We start from the raw sequence: 24,922 nt of genomic DNA, 5'->3' as shown, positions 1-24,922 counted from the left end.
CCTAAATGCCACACAAAAGGTATTTTTTATTATAGAGCCTGAGCTGAAACAAAGAATATAAACCACTGAAACGTGTAAGCACATTATAAACACAGGTTCAATTATACAGCTGTATTGCACTATTTTAAAAGCTTTTTGCATATCTTTATTATTTTATGATCATGGCCTTGGTTTCAGCTGTTGAATAGCCAAGAGAATATGGTTTGTCAACATTCCCGAGGGAACAAGGCTGAGAATGGGTGAGGACATAGAACACGCTTCATCTACCCACTTCTCCAGCCTTCCGCAGAGAGAGATCACTAAGTCACCAGCCCTCTCCGAGTCCCACCTCAGAGGTTGGCCAGGGAATATACAGCTTTGAGCAATGGGGCCCTCAGTAGCCCTGACCTTTTCAACAGTCCTCTTTGACCCAGTGCTCTCCGCTGCACTTCCCAGTCACTGGTGCTTCTGTCTTAAACTCCTTTCTGAGTTACTGCCCACGAAGGACATGGTTTCATAGAATCATAGAATCACAGAATCACTAGGTTGGGAGGGACCCACTGGGTCATCGAGTCCAACCATTCCTAACACTCCCTAAACTATGCCCCTCAGCACCTCATCCACTCATCTCTTAAACGCCTCCAGGGAAGGTGACTCCACCCCCTCCCTGGGCAGCCTCTGCCAGTGCCCAGTGACCCCTTCCATGAAAATTTTTTTCCTGATGTCCAGCCTGAACATCCCCTGGTGGAGCTTGAGGCCATTCCCCCTTGTCCTGTCCCCTGTCACTTGGGAGAAGAGCCCAGCTCCCTCCTCTCCACAACCTCCTTTCAGGTAGTTGTAGAGAGCAGTAAGGTCTCCCCTCAGCCTCCTCTTCTCCAGGCTAAACAACCCCAGCTCTCTCAGCTGCTCCTCGTAAGACTTGTTCTCCAGACCCTTCACCAACTTCATTGCTCTTCTCTGGACACGCTCCAGAGCCTCAACATCCTTCTTGTGGTGAGGGGTCCAGAACTGAACACAGGATTCCAAGTGCGGTCTCACCAGTGCCGAGTACAGAGGGAGAATAACCTCCCCGGACCTGCAGGTCACACCGTTTCTGATACAAGCCAAGATGCCATTGGCCTTCTTGGCCACCTGGGCACACTGCTGGCTCATGTTCAGTCGGCTGTCAACCAACACCCCCAGGTCCTTCTCCTCCAGGCAGCTTTCTAGCTGGACTTCACCCGGTCTGTAGCACTGCATAGGGCTATTGTGCCCCAAGTGCAGGACCCGGCATTTGGCCTTGTTGAACCTCATGCCATTGGCCTCAGCCCAGCGGTCCAGCCTGTTCAGATCCCTTTGCAGAGCCTCCCTACCCTCCAGCAGATCCACACTTCCTCCCAGCTTAGTGTCATCCGCAAACTTGCTGAGGGTGCACTCAATGCCTTCATCCAGGGCATTGATAAAGACATCGAACAGGGCTGGACCCAGTACCGAGCCCTGAGGAACCCCACTTGTGACTGGCCTCCAGCTGGAGTTAACTCCATTGACCACCACTCTCTGGGCCCGGCCATCCAACTAGTTTTCAACCCAGGAGAGTGTGCGCCTGTCCAGGCCAGAGGCAGACAGTTTCTGAAGCAAAATGTTGTGAGAAAGTGTGTCAAAGGCTTTACCGAAGGCCAAGAAGACTACATCCACAGCCTTTCCCTCATCCAGTAGTCGAGTCATTTTGTCATAGAAGGAGATCAGGTTAGTTTGGCAAGATCTGCCTTTTGTAAACCCATGTTGGCTGGGCCTGATCACCCGGTTCTCTTGCATGTGCTTCATGATAGCACTCAAGATTACCTGTTCCATGACTTTCCCTGGCACTGAGGTCAGACTGAGAGGCCTGTAGTTCCCCGGATCCTTCCTGCAACCCTTCTTGTAGATGGTCACAACATCAGCCAGCCTCCAGTCTAGTGGAACTTCCCCAGTCAGCCAGGACCGCTGGAAGATGATGGAAAGGGGTTTGGAAAAGACATCTGCCAGCTCCTTCAATACTCCTGGGTTGATCCCATCCGGTCCCATAGACTTGAGGGTGTCTAGCTGGGCAAGCAAGTCTCTAACTGCCTCCTCTTGGATCATGGGAGCCTCATTCTGCTCCTCTGACTCCTGGGTTTGTACACAGGGGGAACAACTTCCCTTACTGTTAAAGACTGAGGCAAAGGAGGCATTAAGTACCTCAGCCTTGTCTTCATCCCTTGTCACTGTTGTTCCTTCTGCATCCAATAGTGAATGAATATTCTCCCTAGTCCTCCTTTTCTTGTTCATGAGCCCTTAAAGGCTGGCAGAGGGCAGGGATGACACTAACCAGTTCCTGGCTCCTGTTAGCTACGCAGATGCAAGCAAAGGAGGCAGCATGAGAAACTGGGTCTGCTGAACTACTGCCCAGTTCAGTGCCTGGGGGTCCCTGCTGGCAGGGGAGCATGACAGGGAGAAGGGAAGCTGTGTGTCCTCCCTCCGAGTGCTCTGCATCCCACAGGCAGCCTCTCCGCACGAGCAGGCTTGTTACCCCCCGCTGCCAGTGGCCTTGTGCTTGTCATTGGTGAGGTCACACCTCAAATACTGAGTTAAGTTTTCAGCCCCTCATTACAAGAAAGACATTGAGGTCCTGGAGCGTGTCCAGAGAAGAGCAACAAAGCTGGTGAAGGGGCTGGAGAGCGAGTCTTACCAGGAGCAGCTGAGAGAAGTGGGGTTGTTTAGCCTGGAGAAAAGGAGGCTGAGGGGAGACCTTATCACTGTCTACAGCTCCCTGAATAGAGGTTGCAGCAAGGTGGTGTTGGTCTCTTCTCTCAACTGACAGGAGATAGGATGAGAGGGAATGGCCTCAAGTTGTGCCAGGGGAGGTTCAGATTGGACGTAAGGAAAAATCTTTTCACCAAACGGGTTCTCGGGCACTGACAGAGGCTGCCCAGGGGGGTGGTGGAGTCACCATCCCTGGAGGTATTTAAAAGACAGGTAGATGAAGCACTTAGGGATATGGCTTAGTAATGGACAGGTGTGGTTGGGCTTGATGATCTCAAAGGTCTTCTCCAATGTAGTGATTCTATCACTACTCTTCCTTACATAGTAATTTCAGGGCAGACCTTACGGAAAACTGAGACTCCTACTCTAAGGTAACTGTATCAACCCCTGGAGCTGGGAGCCTACAGTTAGGGTAAGAAATAATTATTTTAGGTACTTAAGCATCCTAGATCCTACCCTAAGCAGCTTGACATCTCTCCTTTTCAGCTTGCCTACCTGTACTTTAGACTACTTGCCATTTCCTCAGAGGTGCTATAAGTAACAACATATTAAAAAGTGCTATAACTCTAAGTGCTAGGCCACCTTTTAAAATTTTATGAATTAGTTCACTTTGAGAAATTTCACAAAAGGCATTTCCAGTATTTTGTTTGACCTGCTCCAACAGTTTCATGTCCTTCTTATGTTGGAGACCTCAGAGCTGAGCACAATACTCCAGGTAGGGTCTTGCCAGAGTGGTGTAGAGCACCAGAATCACCTCCCCCGACCTGCTGGCTACGTTTCTTTTGATGCAGCCCAGCATATGGCTGGCCTTCTGGGCTGCAAGGGCGCATTGCCAGCTCATGTCCAGCTTTTCATCCATCTATACCCCCAAATCCTTTCCTTCAGGGCTGCTCTCAATCTATTCATCCCCCAGCCTGTATTGATACTGCCCTGACCCAGGTGCAGGACCTCGTACTTGGCCTTCTTGAATCTTATGAGGCTAGCACAAGCCCACCTCTCAAGTCTCTTAAGGTCCCTCTGGATGGCATCCCTTCCCTCCATCCTATTGACCATGCCACACAGCTTGGTGGTGTTGGCAAACTTGCTGAGAGCGCACTCAATCCTGCTGTCCACATTTCCGACAAAGATGTTAAACAACACCAGTCCCAATAACGAGCCCTCCAGAATGCTCTCCACTTAGGCATTGATCCGTTGACCTCAACTCTTTGAGTGCGACCATACAGCTAATTCTTTTCAGTAGTACTTTACTACTTTTTGTAGTACTATACTACATATAGAGTAGATTATAAACCACACACAATGCAAAGCAGATGAGATGAAAATACTTTGTAATAAAGATTTGGAGATAAACTTGCAACTGAGAAAGGCATAATTGATCTCTGGAGACAATTCAGTTCATGATTACTAGTGGGCTATTTTCTCCACTCCTACTACTTAACTTATTCCAAGTTTTTTCATTATATTCCTAAAAAAAAATGCTGAGGAATATTATGTCTGAAAACACATCAGTCTCCACTAGCTATCAAAAGCCATAGGAACTAAGGTATGGCACTCAACAGAAGATTGAGATTGCTTTCCAGTAGTTTTGTAATGGCCATCGCTAAGTAGTATTATTACATAAAAGCCTGTAAGTTATTATTTTTCTTGCCATGTGGAGAGTGGGTGAGTCTTTAAGGAAAATAATGTCCTGGTTATTAGAAAAGTACTGAAGAGTATTTGCTGACCGCCTCAAACTTTCTAACTAGATGCAGTTCTTGAGGTTAAAGCTACTGCCTGGGACTTAGCACTGTGGACAAAAATCAATAGAAGAAAACTTACGTGTAATCTTTTCATGACCATCCCTGCTTCAAATTGGCAAAAAGATTAAGTGTTCAAATTAAATCGCTTCTTGATACTCTGGACTTACTTCAGGACTTGGAATGCTTTCACTACAGGTTTTGAAAAACTTCTATCTTATCAAATTCTGCTCTGCTATCTCATTTTCTTCCTGAAGGTTAGGTTGTTTCCTGCTGATGTTTTATCTGAGGCATGAACACCATTTCAAATGGCCATTTCAAATGCAAGAGGATTATTCGCATGTGCTTCATCATTACATGACCTTAAGCCTGCAGAATGAGCAATCTTGTAAATATTGACTACTCCCACCAGGAATCAATCCATTGTAGCTTACACTCTAGTAACAATATTGAATAATGAAGGGAGGCAGAACTTCACACACAAAAAAGCTGCCAGACAATGAGCAAATACACAAAGAGGGGGAAAAAAAAAACCCACCTCCTGTCTTGGGAAAACTGTGATATTTCCAGTTTTTCGGATTTAATACTGTGGCAGTTCCGTACCTGAGATGGACCTCAGTTGAATGTATATGAGTATGGAAGAATCAGAGATTCGTATTAGGTATCTACACATCTCCCAGGCATCTGCTTTCCCTGGCAGGGAGACTTCACTACATGAGGACTTATCAAACTGCTCCCACGATGGCAAAAGCTTGTGGCTCTAGGTTGCTACCTGGCAAGGAAACATATCTCCAAGTGGAACAGTGGAGCCCAGGTCACCCATGATGGCCCAACCCAAAGCAGGAGAACAGAACTGTGCTACAGCCCCTCTGCTCCTTGGTGGCCTGGTGTGTACCTGGCACAGCAGGTCACTGGCTCTGCTATCACTTCCCTGTCTAAAAAACACTGAAGACTGAAAATTGGTGTTAAAACCAAGGTAGGAGCTGTTGCTAATGCACCCTACTTATGAATTCTGCTGGTTTTGCCTGATGGGTCAGTATTTTAATCCTAACCGTCAAATTTCTTTGTATAAAATCAATACAGTTTGAGTATTTATACAAGTATTTATACAAGTTTGAGTATTTGAGACAAGGCCACTGCTAAAGAGAAAAATGTGATGCCTCCAGTGGGAACCCAAATAACCCAGGAATTCAGTTTCTTTGATACACTGCACACACGTCCAAATTCAGACCTTTGAAAAGCTTAGCCATCAGCCAAGTCTTTGGAAGGACTTTGCACACAGTCTCTGTTTCACGCTACGCCTCTATTCTTTCTCCCATCTTATGCCTAAAAATAAATGTTGCTGTTCCTGATTTTGATGATTTTTGACATGTTCAAGAAAACAACTTGGCATGCAGAGAGGATGAGAAGATAGTCAGTCTTCTGCTTTGTTATTGAGCACCTGGCATTCTTTTATCTTATCTTACGCAGTTATTATTTACTAAGAAAAAAACAATGAGGTCAGCCTGTGGAAAACAATATGAAGATGATCCTCTACTATAGGCTCTCCAGCTTAGAAGATGCTGGAAAGAAGATCAACTGGGAAATAATTTGGAAGTTCTTACTTCCTCTGTAAGTACTTTGTATCTTGCAGGCATCACCAAAAGAGACCCTCTTTAGGAGAGATTAGGACACAGTAACAGCTAAACTGGTAGAAGAGGGCATCTCCAAGGGAACAGGCAGTGTTATGAGAAAAGGTGAACAGTATGCAGTAGGAATCAGTCACCACACTAGACTACTCTGAGACGTAGCAGCACAGCACTTTGCACACAGAATAACTCAGGCACTACAACCTTTGTTATTACCCCCAGCATTCATGACATGATTAGATACATCAGACTCAATCAAGGTACCGTGATCACGCATTGTGCACAGAAGAAGAATTTATGGGCTACTAAGAACCTCTAGAAATCCAAGTTCCTTGCAAAAGGAACATGCTGATACAGACCAACGTGATAAGAATTATGATCTTCAGTTTTGACATTAGCGTATGAAACTTTATGGACTGAAATCCACAATTCATTCTTGTTAAAATTAAAAAACTCCAACCCTCAAAGTCAATTGTATGAATGAGAAATCCCACAAAAAGATCTAGAAATGCACCATGACAGAACCTAATTCTATGGCAGGTGTTTCCCTACGTCAGGTAAGAGCAACAAAAAGAAGTTTTAAAGCAATATTGAGAAGTCACAACAGTGTGTTTCAGGCACTGAAGCTAGCTTGGAGAGGAATTACCATTACACCTTTGTCTATTAGCCATCTTCCTCACTGCACAGCAGGTAGACCTTCACTTGAAGATCCATCAGAAGACCCTTCACTTGAATATTTTTTATGTTGTGACTCCCCTCCTAAAATATATTATTTAATCCAAGTAGTTGGAAAGACTTACTGCATCAAGAAATAGTTTCCTGAGCATGGATCTCTCCAGTGCCTCAGAAAATGCCTGGATGCCTCCATGCTCATAAGGAGGCAGTTGTCACATCTGCTGCTCACCTGCATCAATTATACCAGATACAGGTGCACATCATCAATTACAGACCTGGAAGCTTAAAAAAATTATCAACAAAAGACAATGATCTTTTGTTTTTTCTACTAAACATACCATTCAAAAACTTTGCAAGTAGACTGTTCCCTCTGAATCTTTTCATTTTATTCAGAGCGTAACATAATATTCAGCAATATCAACTCAATAACCACCTTGAACAATGCTGCTTTAAAAATTTTTGCAGATGAATCATGAAGAAAAACAAACCTTTCTTTCTTTGCTGTAATAACAACCTCATCACAAGACATCTACTTTTTACTTAATTCTTATAATGACAGCCAGCAAAAAAAAGATTCTGTAGGAGTGGTCTCGCCCATGAGTCTATGCATCTTTCATTTCTCCCACTGGGCATATTCCCAAAGTGCCAAGCTACTCTATTTAGATTTAGAGGCAGCTGATTTTAATAGCTTTGCAGATACACAAAAGACAAAGTGGATTGTCCTCTGTGGAAGTTCTAGGAAGACAGGAACATGTGAACCTTAAGCGCAGCTCCTCACGGTTGCAGGTGAAATGTCTTATATTCTCCTCACATCAACTTACTGTCTCCAACTTAAAGGTAGGTGGGCCTTTTCCCTCAACTATGCCAACTGTATAACATTTCCAGAACCCTACTAATCTCCATCTAAACACTAACAGCTGATGGTTTCCTAATGGTTTTCAAAGCCAGTAACTTCACTGCCCAGGGGAGTTGTGGCTGCCCCATCCCTAGAGGTGTTCAAGGCCAGGTTGGTTGGGACCTTAAGCAGCCTGGTCTGGTGGAAGGTGTCCCTGCCCATGGCAGGGGGGTTGGAACTAGATGATCTTTAAGGTTCCTTCCAACACAAACTATCCTATTATTTTTGTTTCTTAATTATTTTGTTTCCTGGTGCAGACATTTCTGGGTGTTGTCATGCTGCATCAACACTATCATAAACAAACAGCTGAACCTCACCTGGAAAAGATATCTCCATCTCTGGAAAAATAAGTGTTGGGGTTTTTTTTACAACTTGATGCAGACAATTTGTGTCTCTTTTCATATGAGGCAAGGCTTCTCCATTTAGTTTCTGTTCTAAAACTGAGCAGGGAGGAGAACAAAAACGAAGAAAAGCTGACATTTGGGTAACTGAACATGAAATTTAATTAGAGCAATTATTCTATTTGCTTCAGCTGAACACGATGTTTAGAAAAAAAATAGATTGAAAATGTACTAAAGTCACTGGTCACGCTTCCCAAATAAATGCTAATTTGCTCTGTGATCAGTGGATGAGGAATAGTCCCTACCTGGGACTGAAAAGCAGCTGCTCAAAAGACAAGGAAATAATAAAGCAGCCTACTTATAAAACAGATCTTGTTGGAGCAAAGGGAGGGCTTAAGGGGAGTCTGGCCTGAGTCTACACTGACAAAAGGTCCGTGTTGCTAAATTGAGGCAAAGGATGTTTTTCAGGAGGAGATACTTCTTCTCCATAAAATGCTTTTCTGGCAAACATTTTTTTTTTTTCCAAGTTGAATCCCAAAGGTTTTCCTTTGGACTGTCACGAGAAACTAGTCAGATCTTGGAGCTGAAGATATGGGTACTGAGCTGAACTAATAACAGCATTCAAAGTGTACAGTATTAACTGTTCTGGAAGTAATTATACATGATACTAAATGTACTGGAAATAATTATACGACATTATGCATGTAGGCAGATATTATACAATGGTGGTTTGTCTTGAAGTCATCTTTTATGTGATGCACAAATGAATACTTCTGCGTGTGATGCTGTCAGCTTTAGAATGGCTTATACTCCTTGTCTGTGCCACAGTCTCCTGCAAAAGGAAAAGGCTTTAGATAGCCCCGCACTGCCTGAACGCATACATTAGAATTGAAGGCAAAAAGGCTTGAGCTGAAGGCAGTAAACACCTCATAAACACAGCTGACTTGTCACGCTGTTATGCTGAAGATTACGATGTGAAAAAACAGAGTTTACATTTTTATCACTTTTACTGGTGCGGAAGGAAAATATCTTGGATTTATTATGAGCAATGTAGTATGGTTGATAAGGCTAAGTACATCGGAATAGAAATAGGACAGATAATGGCACTGAAATAACAAAAAATAAAAAATAAAGAGCTGAGTGTAAACATGGAGAAAGAGAGACACTGAAAATGCGCTCCTGAATTTCAGGTCAAAGAGTAGCATTAGCGGTCAGCTGAAGAGTACGGGCTGCGTAATAGCAGCCTGTGTTATAATAAAGTTCATGTTAGTTTGGAAATTTTGTGTATGTTGCTGGAAATGTTTACAATTACCACAGCAGCAGACTCAAAGAAGCTGGGATCATGCCAAACACCCAATTCTTTCAAAAACATCTCTCAGCATCATAGTGCTTTTGCTATCAGCCAAGTCAACTGGGAGGAAGGATCCTAAATAATCAGGACATTCATAAGATGACAATGTTACGTTTGCTCTAATATAATAATATTTGCCTCAAAATCAGGCTCAACTGCCCCAAGAGAAGGAAAGGGACCGATACAGCTGGCAGAAAAGCCATTAGGTGCTACTTGGCCACATTTGCCATGGCTGGGGCTCCTCGGGCGCTCCAGCTTGATCTTAAAGCTTGGGAAAACTCGAGGCTGCGCAGCAGCTTGGTAGCACCAACACTGAATCTTGATCTCTTGGTGCAACTGTCCTCAAACACACAGTGCAGTGCGTGAAGTATCTTTGTCCTCTCAGACCAGTAATAAAGTACAACTTGGCTTTTGCATAAGGGATACGATTCCTCAGACTCCTGTTGTCAAGCACGAGATTTTTTTCACCTCCTGACTTTTCAAAAATAAAAAAGGCCGTGGGATCTTTTTAACTGAAAGATGATTGTGTTTTTCTTCCTCAAACCAACCCAACAGGCCTTCTCCTGATCTACAACAGCAGTATTGCTTTCAGTTAGAGATCAGCCATTAAAATTTTAGCCAGAACTGTGAGTTTTAAAAAAGCCATAAGCCCCTAAAACCAGCACATTTTAAATGCAATGTTTGTATTTTAATTATAATCGTCACTGCTTGTTCTTGTTCTGTCAATACTGCTCTTTGTAGACAAACTTAGGTTATTTAAAAAGTAACCTAGACATAAAACATTTTACTTTTGAGTGGTTTTACTTTAATATTTGATATTTTCCACTAATGCATTTTACATTTATTATTTTAATGTGTTGGAAGCTTGTCTCATTCTTGAGGCATCTCATATCCTGGAAGAAAGACAACAAGCAGTTCTTCCCGGTATAGTCATTCAGTTAATGAAAGATCTAATAATACAATTCATCCATTAGTGGGCTACACCACAATTTAAATATTCTACTAATCCTCAAACCCTTAGCTATTCAATCCTACTGCACACCAACAGTGCTTGTCCCCGAGGCCCAAGAAGAAGGAGCTCTGTTAATGTGATGAAAGCAAGGGTTCAAGGCATGATAAATTTCAGTTTCTGAGTCCTTGTTGGCTTTGCAAACTAGCTTATACCCCTCACTCTTTAACGGTAACCTTAAAGCACAGTCTTCTCAGAAGCGAGAGACTCTCTCATCGTGCAACGTTCAGTTCCTTATTTTTGACTCTTCATTTAGAAAACACTTGAAATAGCACCAATAAGCACACGAGTCTTCCAGGGCAGCGTGCTTGCATACACACAGCTTTCCTGGGGCAGCGTGCTTGCACACTCAGGTTTCCCAGGGCAGAGTGTTTGCACACACACAGTGGTTTCCCGGGGCAGCGTGCTTGCACACCCCCGCACATTTCCCAGGCCAGCATTCTTGCACACACATGGGTACAGAAACAGGAAAGCTTGCTTGCACACACATACATTTCCCAAGACAGCGTGCTTGCACACACGCGAGTTTCCCAGGACAGCGTGCTTGCATGCACACACAGGTTTCCCAGGGCAGCATGCTTGCACACATGCGTTTCCCAGGGCAGCGTACTCGCACACACACACAAGTTTCCCGGGGCAGTGTGCTTGCACACACATGGATTTCCTGGGGCAGTGTGCTTGCACACACATGTGTTTCCCTGGACAGCATGCTTGAACACTCAGGTCTCCCAGGGGTTGCACATACACGGTTTCCCAGAGCAGCGTGCTTGCACACACACGGGTTCCCAGAGCGGTGTGCTTGCACACACACACATTTCCCAGGGCAGCGTGCTTGCACAGACACAGTTTCCCAGGGCAGCGTGCTTGCACACACATGGGTTCCCAGAGCGGCATGCTTGCACACACATACGTTTCCTAGGGCAGCGTGCTTGCACACACATGGTTTCCCAGAGCTGCGTGCTTGCACACACACACAGTTTCCCAGGGCACTGTGCTTGCACACACACACGGTTTCCCAGCGCACCGTGCTTGCACACACACACAGTTTCCCAGGGCATTGTGCTTGCACACACACACAGTTTCCCAGGGCACCGTGCTTGCACACACACGGGTTCCCAGAGCGGGGTGCTTGCACACACACAGTTTCCCAGGGCACTGTGCTTGCACACACACACGGTTTCCCAGCGCACCGTGCTTGCACACAGTTTCCCAGCACACCGTGCTTGCACACACACACGGTTTCCCAGCGCACCGTGCTTGCACACAGTTTCCCAGCACACCGTGCTTGCACACACACACAGTTTCCCAGCGCACCGTGCTTGCACACACACACGGTTTCCCAGGGCACTGTGCTTGCACACACTCGGTTTCCCAGGAGAGGCTGCCTGCCCCACCCGCCCCATGTTTTTCCCAGGACCGTGTGCTTGCACACTCAGGTTCGCGGGCCCCTCGCGTTTCCCGGGACAGCGCTCCCGCACACGCACACCCCCCTCTCTCCGCCCCCCCTCCCCGGTTCCACACGGCTCGGCGCGGGGCGGGGCGCGGCGGCGGAAAGTGCTGAGTCACGGCGTGACGCAGCGCTGCCGTCACGCGCGCGCCGGGCCCCGCCGAGCCGCTCCCCCACAGCGGCGGCCGCGCAGCCTCCTTGGGCTGCTATTTCTTCTTCTCCTCCTCTTCTTCTTCTTCTTCTTTCTTCTTCCTCCCCCTTGCCGTTGCCGTCCGGGCGGCGATGGGGCTGCTGTCGCAGGGCTCGCCGCTGGGCTGGGAGGAGACGCGGCGGCACGCCGAGCACGTGCGCAGGCACGGCATCCTCCAGTTCCTCCACATCTACCGCGCCGTGCGGGACCGCCACAAGGACGTCCTCAAATGGGGTGACGAGGTGAGAGCCCCGGGAGGCAAAGAGACGGCACGGACCGGCCCCGCCGGCTCTGAGCGAGAAAATAACAACCGTGGCTTGGGCTGCTCGGCATGGAGAAGGGGAGGGTGAAAGGGGGGCCTCGTAGCGGTTTGCTGCTTCTTCACAGAGGAAGGAGCAGGCGATGAGCTCTTCTGTCTGGTGACCAGGAGTAGGACCCCAGGGAATGGCAGGAAGATGTGCCGGGGGAGGGTTAGGTTGGGTATTAGGAAAAGGTTCTTCACCCAGAGGGTGGTGGAGCACTCAACAGATCCCTTGGGAAGCAGTAATGCCAAGCCTGACAATATTCCAGAAGGATTTGGACACGCGCTTACACGTGGTGTAAATATTTGGGATGTCCTTTGTTGGACTTGATGTTCCTTGGGAGTCCCCCTCAACTCAGGGGGTTCTGTGATTCTGTAAACTTTGGGGCATCAGGAAATCTGCCTGAGCAGCCCCTGGGGAAGTGGCGATGCCTGACAGTACTGACTCGTTTCCCCGTGAGTTTGTTTATTTTCCCTAGAGTGAGGTCTGACCTCCTTCCCAGACTCCAGAGGAGCATCAGCTCGGGCTCAGGATTGGGTTTTGGGACGGGAGTGTTGGAAGCAGAGACAGGAGCAAAGGAATCAGAGACAGGAAACATTCTGTTGGGCTCAGCAGCTGCAGCTCTCACCATGCAGGTCATAGAATCAGTAGGTTGGAAAAGACCTTTGAGATCACCAAGTCTGCAACTAAGTCATATCCACAAGCACTTAATCTACCTGTCTTTTAAACGCCTCTAAGGATGGGGACTCCATGACCTCCCTGCGCAGCCTCTGCCAGTGCCTAAGAACACTTTCAGTCAAGAAAGTTTTCCTAATGTCCAATCTGAATCTCCCCTGGCACAACTTCAGGCTGTTCCCTCTCACCCTGTCACCTGTTAGTTGGGAGAAGAAACTGACATCCACCTGACTACAACCTGCTTTCAGGTAGTTGTAGACAGTGACCCTGTGGAAAGGGACTCACCAAGCCTTGCTTGACCCCAGGTCCTCTAGACCTGCCTTTCGGACAAGGATGAGGATGACTGCTCAGGTCATGACTTGGACTTTGTTACAGATGCTTTGTGCCCAAGGACTGTATCTGCAGGTCTTCTGTGTGTTGCCATGCAGACTGGTGCTGAATTGCATGCCAGGCTAACAGCACTCTGCGAGGAGCAGAGTCTCCCTCCTGTACTCATCCATAGGATTCCCGAGGGTCCCAACTTTCCATGGGATTAGGAGCTGCTTTGTGTGTGCTGAACTGGAAGCCCTCCTCTGCTGTGGTGTCGGTGTGGTCCTGCTCTTGTCACTTGGAGGTGTCTGTGATGTGACTGCAGGGCAGTGGAAGAGCAGAGTAGAATCTGAGCGGTGCAGGGTTTTGTTCATTGCATCTCCGTCTCATGCTCTGTTTCCTTTCTGAATGGCAAAGGCATTTGTGAGAAAACTTTGTTGAGGTGGTACAGTAGCTGTTCACAGATGCTCCTTGCCAGAGCCAAATGTTGTTCCCCTTGTGCATCTTAAGAGGCCTTATCTCTTAAAGTCTGTTGTTCATTTAAGGAATTGCTGTCATACTTCACACAACTGAGCAAGGCAAGCATCGGAGCATGGAAGCAGTTTTACAGAGGAGTGAGTTGGGGCTTGGCTACTAAAATCTGTCCAGTGCAGGGAATGATGCTGCCAGCTTGCCTAGCCTACACTGCAGGGTTGTACAGCCGGAGTGGTGTGGACTCAGGAAATTTAAACGTCCATATAGTTATCTGCCTGATATGTATGTGTATCTACCATGTCTTCTGTGACTGAAGTTATGCTAACAGAAGAGCCTCACAAAAAATATCTTAAGTTCAGGAAAATAGACAAAGCAGAGACTCACTGTTGCTCTGAGACTTAGCTTGAGGGTCTTCTCATTAATCTTTAAGATAAAGTAGACATTTTTCAATGAGTGTTACATCTGTGTTGTCCTTGCTTTCTCAGGGTGAGATTTCACAAGATGATCACTAGCAAGCTGGTTCAGCTTCCCTCCCCGTGCTCCAGGGTTGTGTTTCTTCTGCCCTCCTCGTGTTGTTACCACTTATGCAAATTCCAGAAGTTAAACCACCAGAAAACTCGTCTCCCATTCAGTTTTCTAGGGTGGTTTGTTTTCTCAGCTGAGCTCTCATTGTTCCACTGCAAGATCCAACAAGTTCTGCTTAATGTGAGGAAAGTAGCAGGAATGTGGAGGAAAGGGGCAAGCAGAACTGTCCATTGCAGCGCCCGTGGCTGGCCACTTGGTAAGCTTAGCTGTATGGTGAGGCTGCTCCTCAGGAGCCTTGTTCTTCCTTTGGCATGGGGACCTTACTGAAGGAAGTACTCGTGCTTGGTAATAGTGGTGTGCTATGTTGAACAAGATTCATAGTTTTCTTTTGTTATGCCCAGTGTGGCAGGAGGCAGAATTTTAAAAGCTGTTTGATTACTGCTGTGCTTCTGATAAGAAAGGAAGAACCATATTTTAAATGGCTGTGAACATTAAGAGAAGGTCAGTTAACCTGGGTCATAATCTACCTCTGATTTTAGCAAATGGCAGTAAACTCAGGTGTGGCAACTTATCTTTATTCTACTCTATTACGCAATTATTTTTTTTTTTTACATAACACAGCATTTAGGAGTGTGGTAACGTGCCAGATACTTGTTGCCAGTCTGCTCTTGTTCCGCAAACACAAAGCCACACCTGTCTCTATAACTTACTTCAGCTGTGCTGTAGATAGAGCAGCAGGGAAAGCAGTAAATTTGTTTTCCATTTTTTTCCTATCAAATATCTAGTTATTAGTAGGTAGTGCCACATTTGCATGCGCCTTAGATGAATCAACTGACTAACTGGACAATGTTCATAAAAAGCCTTTTGTGCACTTTGACCTTCATGTATAAAACCATAGCCTGAGGGTGTTTTATTGTCTTAGAAACCTCTTGAAGATAGAAATCGAGAGTGAAGATGACCGCTCTCACATAATGGGAGAAATGAAATCAGAATAAACAAAATTACTATCATGTTTGAGAGATGTTTCTGAGACTGCTTATGAGGGGAAAACAACCTGACTTTCTTAGCACATCCTGAGTTTGTCTTTCTGGGTAGACATGAGAATACTTTGAAGACTGTCCTCGTCTAGCTGAAGCCATTGTGAAAAAGAAATCCTGTGTTTGCTCAGAGTGTAGAACCAGACTTTGCTTGTATCTTGGGTTTGGCTGGGATAGAGTTAATTTTCTTCCTAGTAGCTGGTATAGTGCTGTGTTTTGGATTCAGTATGAGAAAAACATTGGTAACACACTGATGCTTTAGTTGTTGCTGAGTAGTACTTGTCCTAAGTCAAGTACATTTCAGTTTCCTGTGCTCTGTTAACAAGGAGGTGCATTAGAAGCTGGGAGGGGACACAGCCAGGACAGCTGACCCAAACTGGCCAAAGGGATGTTCCATACCATATGTCGTCACACTCATTACACAAACTGGAGAGGTGGCTGGGTAGTGGGGGCAATTGCTGCTCATGAATGGGCTGAGAATCAGTCATTGGGTGACAAGTAATTGTATTGTGCATCATTTGTTTTGTATATTCTATTATTGTTATTATCCTCTTGCCCTTTTGCTGTCCTGTTAAACTGTCTTTTATCTCAACTCACGAGTTTTTCTTTTTCGCCATTCTCTTCCCCATCACACTGTGGGGAGTGAGCGAGCAGCTGCGTGGTGCTTAGTTGCCAGCTTGGATTCTGTTTTCAACTGTACTCCACTTCGCAGTGTGTATTGTAAGACTCATAAGAGCTGTGGTGGTCCTTTGGGGTGTTCGTAACCTCATAGGTACTCCATTCTCTGTCATCTCAGGGAATGAAACTGTGGGGAAACGTCACATGTTTCTAGAGTTCCAGGCAAAAGTGTTGAAACTGAGTACTTATGGAGCAGGATGCTGGCACTTGTTTTGAAGGAAGTGAGACAGCATCACAACTTGCATTGCAGGGTAGCATTCCCTAGTGCTCCCATCGTCCCCTGGATAAAGAGCTGGAAAGATCAAAACACTGGTTCTATGACCTCTTGAAAAGTGAGTTATCTTCTTGCTTGTAGGGTTAGTAAAACCATGAGGGTTACCGAACAGCTGTTGTCTGTTTTGAGGACAGGTTTTTTTCAGTGTTTTCCACAACTATGAAGTCTTTGCAGTGGATGAAAAAAAAGGCTTAGAGTCATGAGTGTTACAGAGAATAAGATTTGCTTAAAAAAATTATCTTACTAAATGTATCTTCAAACCTGTATTTGCAGATAGAGATCCTTTACCTCTTTATCGTCCTTCTGCCTTGTTTGAAAGTGACAGTTGGCCTCCCTGTTCATGCTTGGCTTCTCCAGACTGTGGAAAACACAGAATGCTGAACTATCTCATTATCCCCCACCAAACCTCTCCTTATTATCCTTGCTTTAATGCACAAAAGTTGGGCAGCAATTAGATCTGCTGAGACCCCATCATGCTCACCAGTATGGTCTCATGGTCTCCTTGTGTTTTCATCTTCCTCGCTCATCCAACAATGTCTGCTTACTTTGGATTTGCGGACTAATGGTCATTAAGCTTGTTTTTTCATGCAGCAGCTGCAAAAACCTGCAGCTTTTCAATACTGTGTTTTAAAAGTCCAGTAGAGTTAGTAGGTCCTATGTGAGACAATTGCTTTGTGCAGCTTGGCAGATGTTAGCGATACCGAAAGAGTTTAAAGAGGTTTTGAGAGTAAGGCAAAGCCTATTCGGCTGCTTCCCAGCTTTTGTCCCCAAAACCTCTCTTCCGTGCCAGTGCATTACCAATCTCCTGTGCTGTTCAGTGCCTCTCATCTGCTGATTGCATTCCTCTAGCTGACGGATGTTGCTTAAATTTCACTTTGCAGCTTAATGCAGACACTGGGATCAGACAAGTGGAATGACTGGCCCTTGGCTATGCTCACTGCCACCACTTTGTGCTGAGCGTGCACGTGAGTGTACGAATCACGGCACGGCATGCGTAACTGCATATATGTATGTATTCATACATGGGTGCATACATGTAATACTAGATTAAGTTCTTCTGTGGTCTGTGTTGCTGCTAAATGGGACAGGCTGGTTGTTGTCCAGCCTGAACACCTATATCGACTGTGAAGAAACAATAGAATCATAGAATAGTTTGTGTTTGGAAGGGACCTTAAAGATCATCTAATTCCAACCCCCCTGCCATGGGCAGGGACATCCCACTGGATCAGTCTGCCTAAGGCCCCGTCCAACCTGGTCTTGAAGACCTCCAGGGATGGGGCAGCCACAGCTTCCCTGGACAACCTGTGCCAGTGCCTCACCACTCTCATGGTGAAGAAATTCTTCCTTATGTCAAGCCTAAATCTGCCCCTCTCCAGTTTATACCCATTGTCCCTCATCCTATCACCACAAGCCTTTTTAAACAGTCCGTCCCCGTTGCTCTAAGGTCTGAGCCTTCTCTTCTCCAGGCTGAACAACCCCAACTTTCTCAGCCTGTCCACGTATGGGAGGTGCTCCAGCCTTCTTGACCATCTGATAGGAGGAAGAAATGTTGGAAAAGGGAAATTGATTGGGGCAAACGGTAAAGAGTAAGGAAGAGCTGCTTCAGCATATGAAAATATCAAGAGAGGTGTGCTGGAGGGAGATCCACTCAGAAAGGGGGATGGTGAAAGCAAGCATGGGCAAAACATAATAGTTTTATTTGAAAGTACCTGTAAATCAGGTGGCAATCTGACTTGCCCAGCCTTGTTTAGTGAAATCGGACATAATGACCCTTTGTTGTGTATGAGTCTGGCTTCTGCCACTGTTGGGTCACAGCACACAGTAAGCATCTTAAGCTTTAGAAACTTGTTTTCTTTGTGGAGACTTGAAATGAAATTTGGAGACCTCTCATTATCAGGTTTGATAATGAATTATAAGAGACAGTGTGAAAAATGTATGACCTCACTGCTTCCAAGTTGAAATCTTCCTGACTTAATTTTGGTTTGGTTGGGTTTTTTTCCTCCTAAATGTTATCCCTTTCTCAGTCTTTTTTAACCCTCTTTTGGTCTTTCTTGTGTATTGTGGATTCATTCCCCTCCTTATCCATTAGTTCTTTTAATTATACCTTGTAAATAAGTTAAATGAGAACTAAAATGAACGTTTGCTGGTCAGCACCTCCACGTGCAAAAAGCGAAGCAGCCTTTCTCAGATGATGCAAGAAGAGAGGACAGAAGTTTCTTACCAGAATGTCCCAAAGGTGTTGTTTCTGATTAGAAGATGAGTTACTCTCTTTAAAACTTTTTCCTAATGAAAGGCTGGACTGTGAAAAGAGCTGATTTTCCTTTTGAATGATTCTTCCCAGGACCTAGCTGTCACGTTAACGTCTTGGTTCAGTTTACTGCCTCTGTGGTTTTGGGGTCTTTTTCAGGGCAGCAGCAATGTGTAAATGATATGATCATTGATATTGCCTTACAGTCTGCAGAGCTTCTGACTGGTAAAATAACTGCTGCAGCTTAAGGAAATAGATTTGGGTTCAGATGCACACAGTTTGAGGCTCCTGTTAGTCTGTTACAAAGTCTAGGGCATTTTTAAAAGTGGTGAATCTAGCTCCCCAGCTGCATAAAAATAAGTACAGCTACTATTCCTAAAACACACAGGTGAAGCTGTGGTCATCTCTAAAAGACAATGGTGAGGCTTGATGAGATACACATACACTTGTGCATAGGAATGTTCAATTAGAGATAAGAAAGGACTGAGACAGATAAAAGAAGCAGAAGGTTCAGAGCATCGCGGTGTGCAGGAAAGGTGTTCTTTTCTTGTTTTACAAGAAATGTGGCTACCCTAATGGAACAGAAAAGCCGCAGATGTCCTTTTAAGATAATTACTTTACCAAGCCTAGATGTCCTGTGGAACAAGATGCCACATGATACCTTTGAAGCCAAGATGGACACGTGGATGATGAGAACAGACAGTTTGTTATGATTTCTTTAAACTCCACGTGCTGCAAAATATACGTCCCTCTATCCAAATCATTTAGGTAACTGTCAAGTGACTTGTGGGGTTTCTTTAATGTTCATCTGAAACTTTCTAACTAGCTTTTTGCTATATATGTTATAAATAAAATGGAATAAAAAAAAAATGTATTTTCCTGACTGTCAATACTAGATCTTAAAAAAAGTTCAGCCAAGTCATTATATGTATTAATTGTCAATATTGTGATGGTGTCACATTCTGCTTTGTATAAACTGCTGCAATATAGAAGTATGTAGAAATTGCTTTGTTTTAAAGCTTTTCCTGGAAATCTTGTGCTTATAATAAAGCTGACATAGCCTGAAGTCTTATAGTATTTTTTTTTTTTACATTGGAGCTTTCTGCTATTTTCAGACAATCGCTTTTAGTCACCCCTTTCCGCCAGCAAGATTCCCCAAACAGAATGCATTTTTTAATTTCTTTCATGCAGAAATTCCTCATGGTGGCCTCCTGCCAAGTGTGGCATGTGCGGATGCATCTGAATGGGAGCTGTCTTAATCGATGTACTTGCCTGCTTGCCACGTGGGGAAAAGCAGCACTCGTGAATGATTTGGTTATTTGTCACATGTCTGCTCCATCATTCTTTCTCACTGAGCTTTATTTGGCTAAATAAAGGGACATTGGCATTATTTGTTTACAAATAGATTGAGTGCTTCCTTAATATGATTTTTGTTAGGTTTTTCTTTTCCTAAACAAGCTGCAATTTGTCATAAATGGTAACCAGTCACCGTAGTATGCATTGATTTTTCTCCTTCCCGATCTCAGATCCTAATAAGAGAAGCTTAAATTACGTGGTGTTGTGTATTACGGGTAGGAAAATATTCTGTTCACGGTGAACTTCCTTCTCTGGATGTCAAGTGAATTGCTATGGTCTCGTCATGGGATTGTTGTCTATTGCATCGACACAATTCCTCTTTTGCCAGAGGACTTCCTCTTCTCCTTGTTGTGCAAATGCGTTATTTTACTTAACAGTATGAGAAAGGGTGGATTGCAAGGAGGAGTACGGGGAAGATTTTGTTGTTGATGTTATTTGTTCATTTTTTTCTTGTGCTTTTTTTTTTATCTTGGTTTCTGATGTAAGAGGCAACTTCGAAGATTGCAACATCTTGTTTCACAGTTGAATAAATGGTCTTCTACCAGTCTATAAAACCATCTAGGCTATGGGGAAGAGAAAACATAGTTGTGCCAAAAACACTTGTTCTGCATTAAATCTGAAAATTTCTGGTTGTCTTAAAGTTGATTTTGCTACAGAAATCTGAAATTAATATTATCCTAGTCCTTTTTTTGTAGTGTAACTTCAGGCATTACGTAGTACAGCAGTCAAAGAAGAGACACTTTGTTCTCCAATGCACCATATCTTATTCTTTAGAAGCATGCAAATGATTATAACCTTTAGGTTTGAGTTTTTGATAACCCAGCTTCCTGGTCTGTGGTATTTGCTCACAGGAAATCCTCTAGTCACATTGTATCATGTGCAGAAGAAGGAAGTCTGTAGTCCTGATGTCCATGAAATGGGGGGAATGGCAGGAGCACTTAGCTGGGGCTGAGTTTGTTGGCATTGGAGCTGAGAGCTCCTGCATCCTCTGTTTTCTTTATCTATGGTCGTCTTTAAAGTGGCATAGTTGTTCTCATTTTTTTGCTTATTGACGGTGTAATATAAGCCATTAATTGTGTTTCGCTTTTAGGGCATAGTTTCTGTCAGCCACTTACTGGATTGGACACTTCCAATCTGTTTGGTCAAAACTGAGCATTTTGGGAAATATATTTGAATCTTGGTTTTGCTGTTCATAGCAGATTTTTGTAATTATTGCTATGATAGTGAATACCCATAGTAACCACTATGTGGCTTGAATTGCCTTTGTGGACAAGCAGACTTTTCATTAAAGGTATATTACCAGCTGGTTATTACTATGGCTCCACGTTTTATCACAGCAGTGATTAGAAAATAACCACATAAAAAAACCATCTTGAGTATTATCCTCTCCATCCATCAGAAGTATGTGTACTTACAGAAAAAAAAATCTGCTTTTTTCATCTGAACACTGAAAACTTGTGGCAGAGTTTCTTTAATAAACAGTCAGATTATTCATTAAAGCTTTGTTGTCCTATAGAGTGTCATTTTAATTATACCTGGTATTTTAATGATGCATATATGGGGGATAATTTTAATAATGGGGGAAATAATTTTTTAGCTATAATGGAGCTTAATAACTAGTGAAATGGGTTTTGTTTCTTTGATGCTCAAGAAGAAAGTTTACCTCGCTTTTCTCTTCTACTGTATACATATGATATATGAGGCATAGATATATGAGGCATGCTATATGAGGCATGCTATATGATTGTTAGGTGTGGTAGTGGTAATTGGTAATAGTAAACAAAAGCTATGAGACCTTGTTGGGTGTTCAGGAAGAATTTCCAATTTCTTTTAAAGCTCAAGGCCTCAGGGAAGAGACCTGTGAGGATATTGCTAGCAATTGTTCCACGTACACGTGGCAGTAGTTGCTCAGTGGAAGGAAAAGGAAACAGTCAATAAAATTGTTCTTAAGGGACAGTGATGGTCAGTGAGTCCCCTGTGATCAGTTTATAGGGTTTTTTTTAGAATCACAGAATGGTTTGGGTTGGAAGAGACCTTAAAGATCAGCTAGTTCCAACCTCCCTGCTGTGGGCAAGAACATCTGCCACTAGATCAGGTTGCTCAAAGCTCCATCCGACCTGATGTTGAACACTTCCAGTGATGGGGCATCTACAGCTGAGATGGATGATCAGGAGTGTGGTAAAAGGCAAACACAGGCTAAAGAGTGTACAGACTTGCGTTGATCAAAAAAAGGTTGTCTTCAGATCATTCTTCTTAAACTGTTTTCCTTTATTATATAATCTTCTTGGCACCTTACTTCTGAGCTTACCAGAGTCCAGAGTGTGTGCTTGCCTGTATTTTTATATGTAGAAATACCTTGTGGCAAATACTTTGAAGGTTAGAAGGGTTTTAACAGTAACAGTAGAGCAGAGGCTTTACTCTCAACCATAAGATAGGTTTTGTTCCCAATGTACTTGCGATGTTAAATTGACTGTGCGAGGAGGGGTTTTGATACTGGAAAGCAGACCACTGCCGAGGCAAGTGATATGATGGTGATACGATGTGGGACAGGCACCAACTTTGATTCTCCTTGCTCCTTAGAATTGCTACTAAAAAGTTGCTTGAGTGATACTTCATCAGTAGTGTGCTTTATGCAGAGATAATGTGTAATTATGGTCAAATAGCTGAGGTGTTCAGACACAATTTCAGACATGCTTACTTGTTTCCAGAGACCAATTGTCTTTCACTTTGTCTCTGGACAAGTCCAGCACAACTGTTTGGCTTCAAGCATGGAGAGTGATTTGGCTCCTCCTCAGTTGAGGGACTTCGAGGTCTCATTTCAGTTGTACTTAGAGAGGTAACATCAAAGAATTTTTGAAAGCCTGAAATTTCCTTGCTAGCCAACTATGAGAAATAACCATGACAAGTGAAATAATGCTGTTCTGCGTGCTGTCCTACTGTCAGGCTAACGGTGCATACTAATCCCCTAGAAGATGTGGCAGTGGAGTGGAGCTGGCATGGAAGTATGCTGTAGGTGCAGTTAGTAGCTGAGAGGAAGGCAGGCTGTAAGGAATAGTTTTTCATTGTGGTGGATCATGGGTATATACGTTATACTCAGATTATTTGCTTTAACTGAGAATTTGTTTGGTGTTTTTTTAATGCATTTAACTGTTAACTAGTTTTTTAAACTTGTTCTGTGTGGAATTACAGCTTTTGCTTTGCAACCTTGCTCGCCAAGCTGTTGTTCCTTCTCTTGGTGAGGTGCCACAGCACTTCTGCAAGCTGGACAGTCCTGGGCTGGTTGGAGAAGTTCATCCACTAAAGCATTGCTGAGCTTGTCTGTCTGCAGGGAGAAGCTGGAAAGCCACTTCTTGTCCTCAGCAGCCTTACAGCACGTGCCAGCCGGAGGATGGAAATGTGTAGGATTTGCCGCAGAGTGAGAGCACCAGCTGGGCGCATGGGTCCAAGGTGGGCCCCTTTCTTACGGTGGCAGAGTGCACTTTCCTAGCTGGCTCTTAACAAGGCTGCTTGTCAGCCATCTGCATCAGTAATTTGAGGTCATGTCTATTTTGCTGCTTGCTAGGGAGCCTAGTTAATAGTAGAGAGAAAAGCGAACTCTAAAGAGCTCGGCAAAATGATGAATTAGGAATGTTGGGTGAAACCCCACAAACTTGGCTTTTGGGCTCTTAAAGCTCTGCCAGACATGCTGATGCTTTCACCTTGCCTGCAATTATCTGAACTTTATTGTGAATAGAAAACATGTGAGAAGTCTATGAATGACGAGCTGAAATTAAATGTATAAATGTGTGAACTCTGAATTTGTTTCTCTCTTTCTAGCTGCAGGCTAAATCTTTTGATGAGCTTAAATTAAATTCCTTAAGGATGCCCATTCAGTCAGTCCCTCTGTTGGTGAGATACTCTGTGGGTTTCTTGGAATTGTTGGCAGCTGTCTGAAGGTTTTTTTTCTTTTCTCATTAAAATTAATCGCAGATCTTCTATGTGTTAAGACAGCTTTGAAGATTGAATCAGTGTTTCCGGAGGCAAGAGTAGTAGCTGTTTCTAAAGCTAGACACATAAATGCAATATATTCACTACTGCACTTGGGTTATGAAACACTTTGATTTCTTTGGTTTTGCCTTCTTGTCTGAATGTTTCTTTACACTTTTGGCTTATTTCCTTCTGTGAAACTTGTAATATGGTTCATAGAGAAGTGCAGTGCTCACAGCACCAGCTCATTGCAGTTGCATTTGGAGAGGGATTTTTAAGGTAGGAGGCTGGTTACGTATTCATGTAATGGTGGACAAATGTTCAGCGTTAGGGTCACTCGAAGGCACCTGCAATGCCTTTGCCTTCTCTTCTGCTGCCAGCCCACATAGGTGGTGTGGTAAGAGGCCAGACGTCCACTGGGCTTGGTGTCCATTCGTGCATCCATCTGTATGAACTGGAGAACTGAGTGCTTGCATAACTCCTCTAGTTTAGGCTGAGTTCAAATGTGGATGATGCCTTTCCAAAGCAGGGGGAGGTGATGTTGAGTGTGGCAGGAAACTGGAAGGTATGAGAGAAGTTCCTTTTTATTGCCAATGATCACGCGTCAAATCTCTCCCTGGAGAGACTCCTACCAGACAGCAAATGAATCAGTGCTGGAATGCATTCTGATTGACTGCAGTCTGTAGTTATCTCAAGTAGGGGTTTTTTGTGGCATAATACACAGAAATCACAAACTACACCACTTAAAGAAAATCAATGAAATTTTAAAATTTTAAAATTTTGTCTTAAGAAGTATCAAAAACATGCATAATTGCTGAACTAGTCCCTCCAGAATTTGTGTCTAATCAGATTAGAATCTAATCTAATCAATAGAATTACAAACACTCTTGGATAATGCTGCTTGTGATTTAATCACAAATCCTGACAGAGGATTATATTTGTTGTCACAATACCCAGCAATAGCTTCCATGAACAATGAAGCAACCAAAGGAAGTGAAGCTCACAAGTACACTCAGAGTGTGGTGGAAAACACTGCATAAGTTCCCAGTGTTTTGGCAAGCTGTTTT

At 44.1% G+C, this 24,922-nt stretch overlaps 1 protein-coding gene across 1 annotated transcript in view; it reads left to right on the top strand.

Moving 5' to 3' along the window:
• The first annotated feature begins 11,962 nt into the window (after nt 1-11,962).
• GCLC (glutamate-cysteine ligase catalytic subunit) overlaps nt 11,963-24,922 on the top strand; it is a 36,052-nt gene continuing 23,092 nt past the window's right edge. Inside the window, exon 1 of the mRNA XM_009567782.2 lies at nt 11,963-12,253. Within this exon, the coding sequence (XP_009566077.1) occupies nt 12,104-12,253 (150 nt within the window). The 5' untranslated portion in view covers nt 11,963-12,103. The remainder of the gene's footprint in view (nt 12,254-24,922) is intronic.

This window comes from Cuculus canorus, chromosome 3, assembly GCF_017976375.1.
Source record: "Cuculus canorus isolate bCucCan1 chromosome 3, bCucCan1.pri, whole genome shotgun sequence".
In the NCBI taxonomy this organism is placed as follows: Eukaryota; Metazoa; Chordata; class Aves; order Cuculiformes; family Cuculidae; genus Cuculus; species Cuculus canorus.
This window is presented reverse-complemented; position numbering and strand designations above follow the sequence as displayed.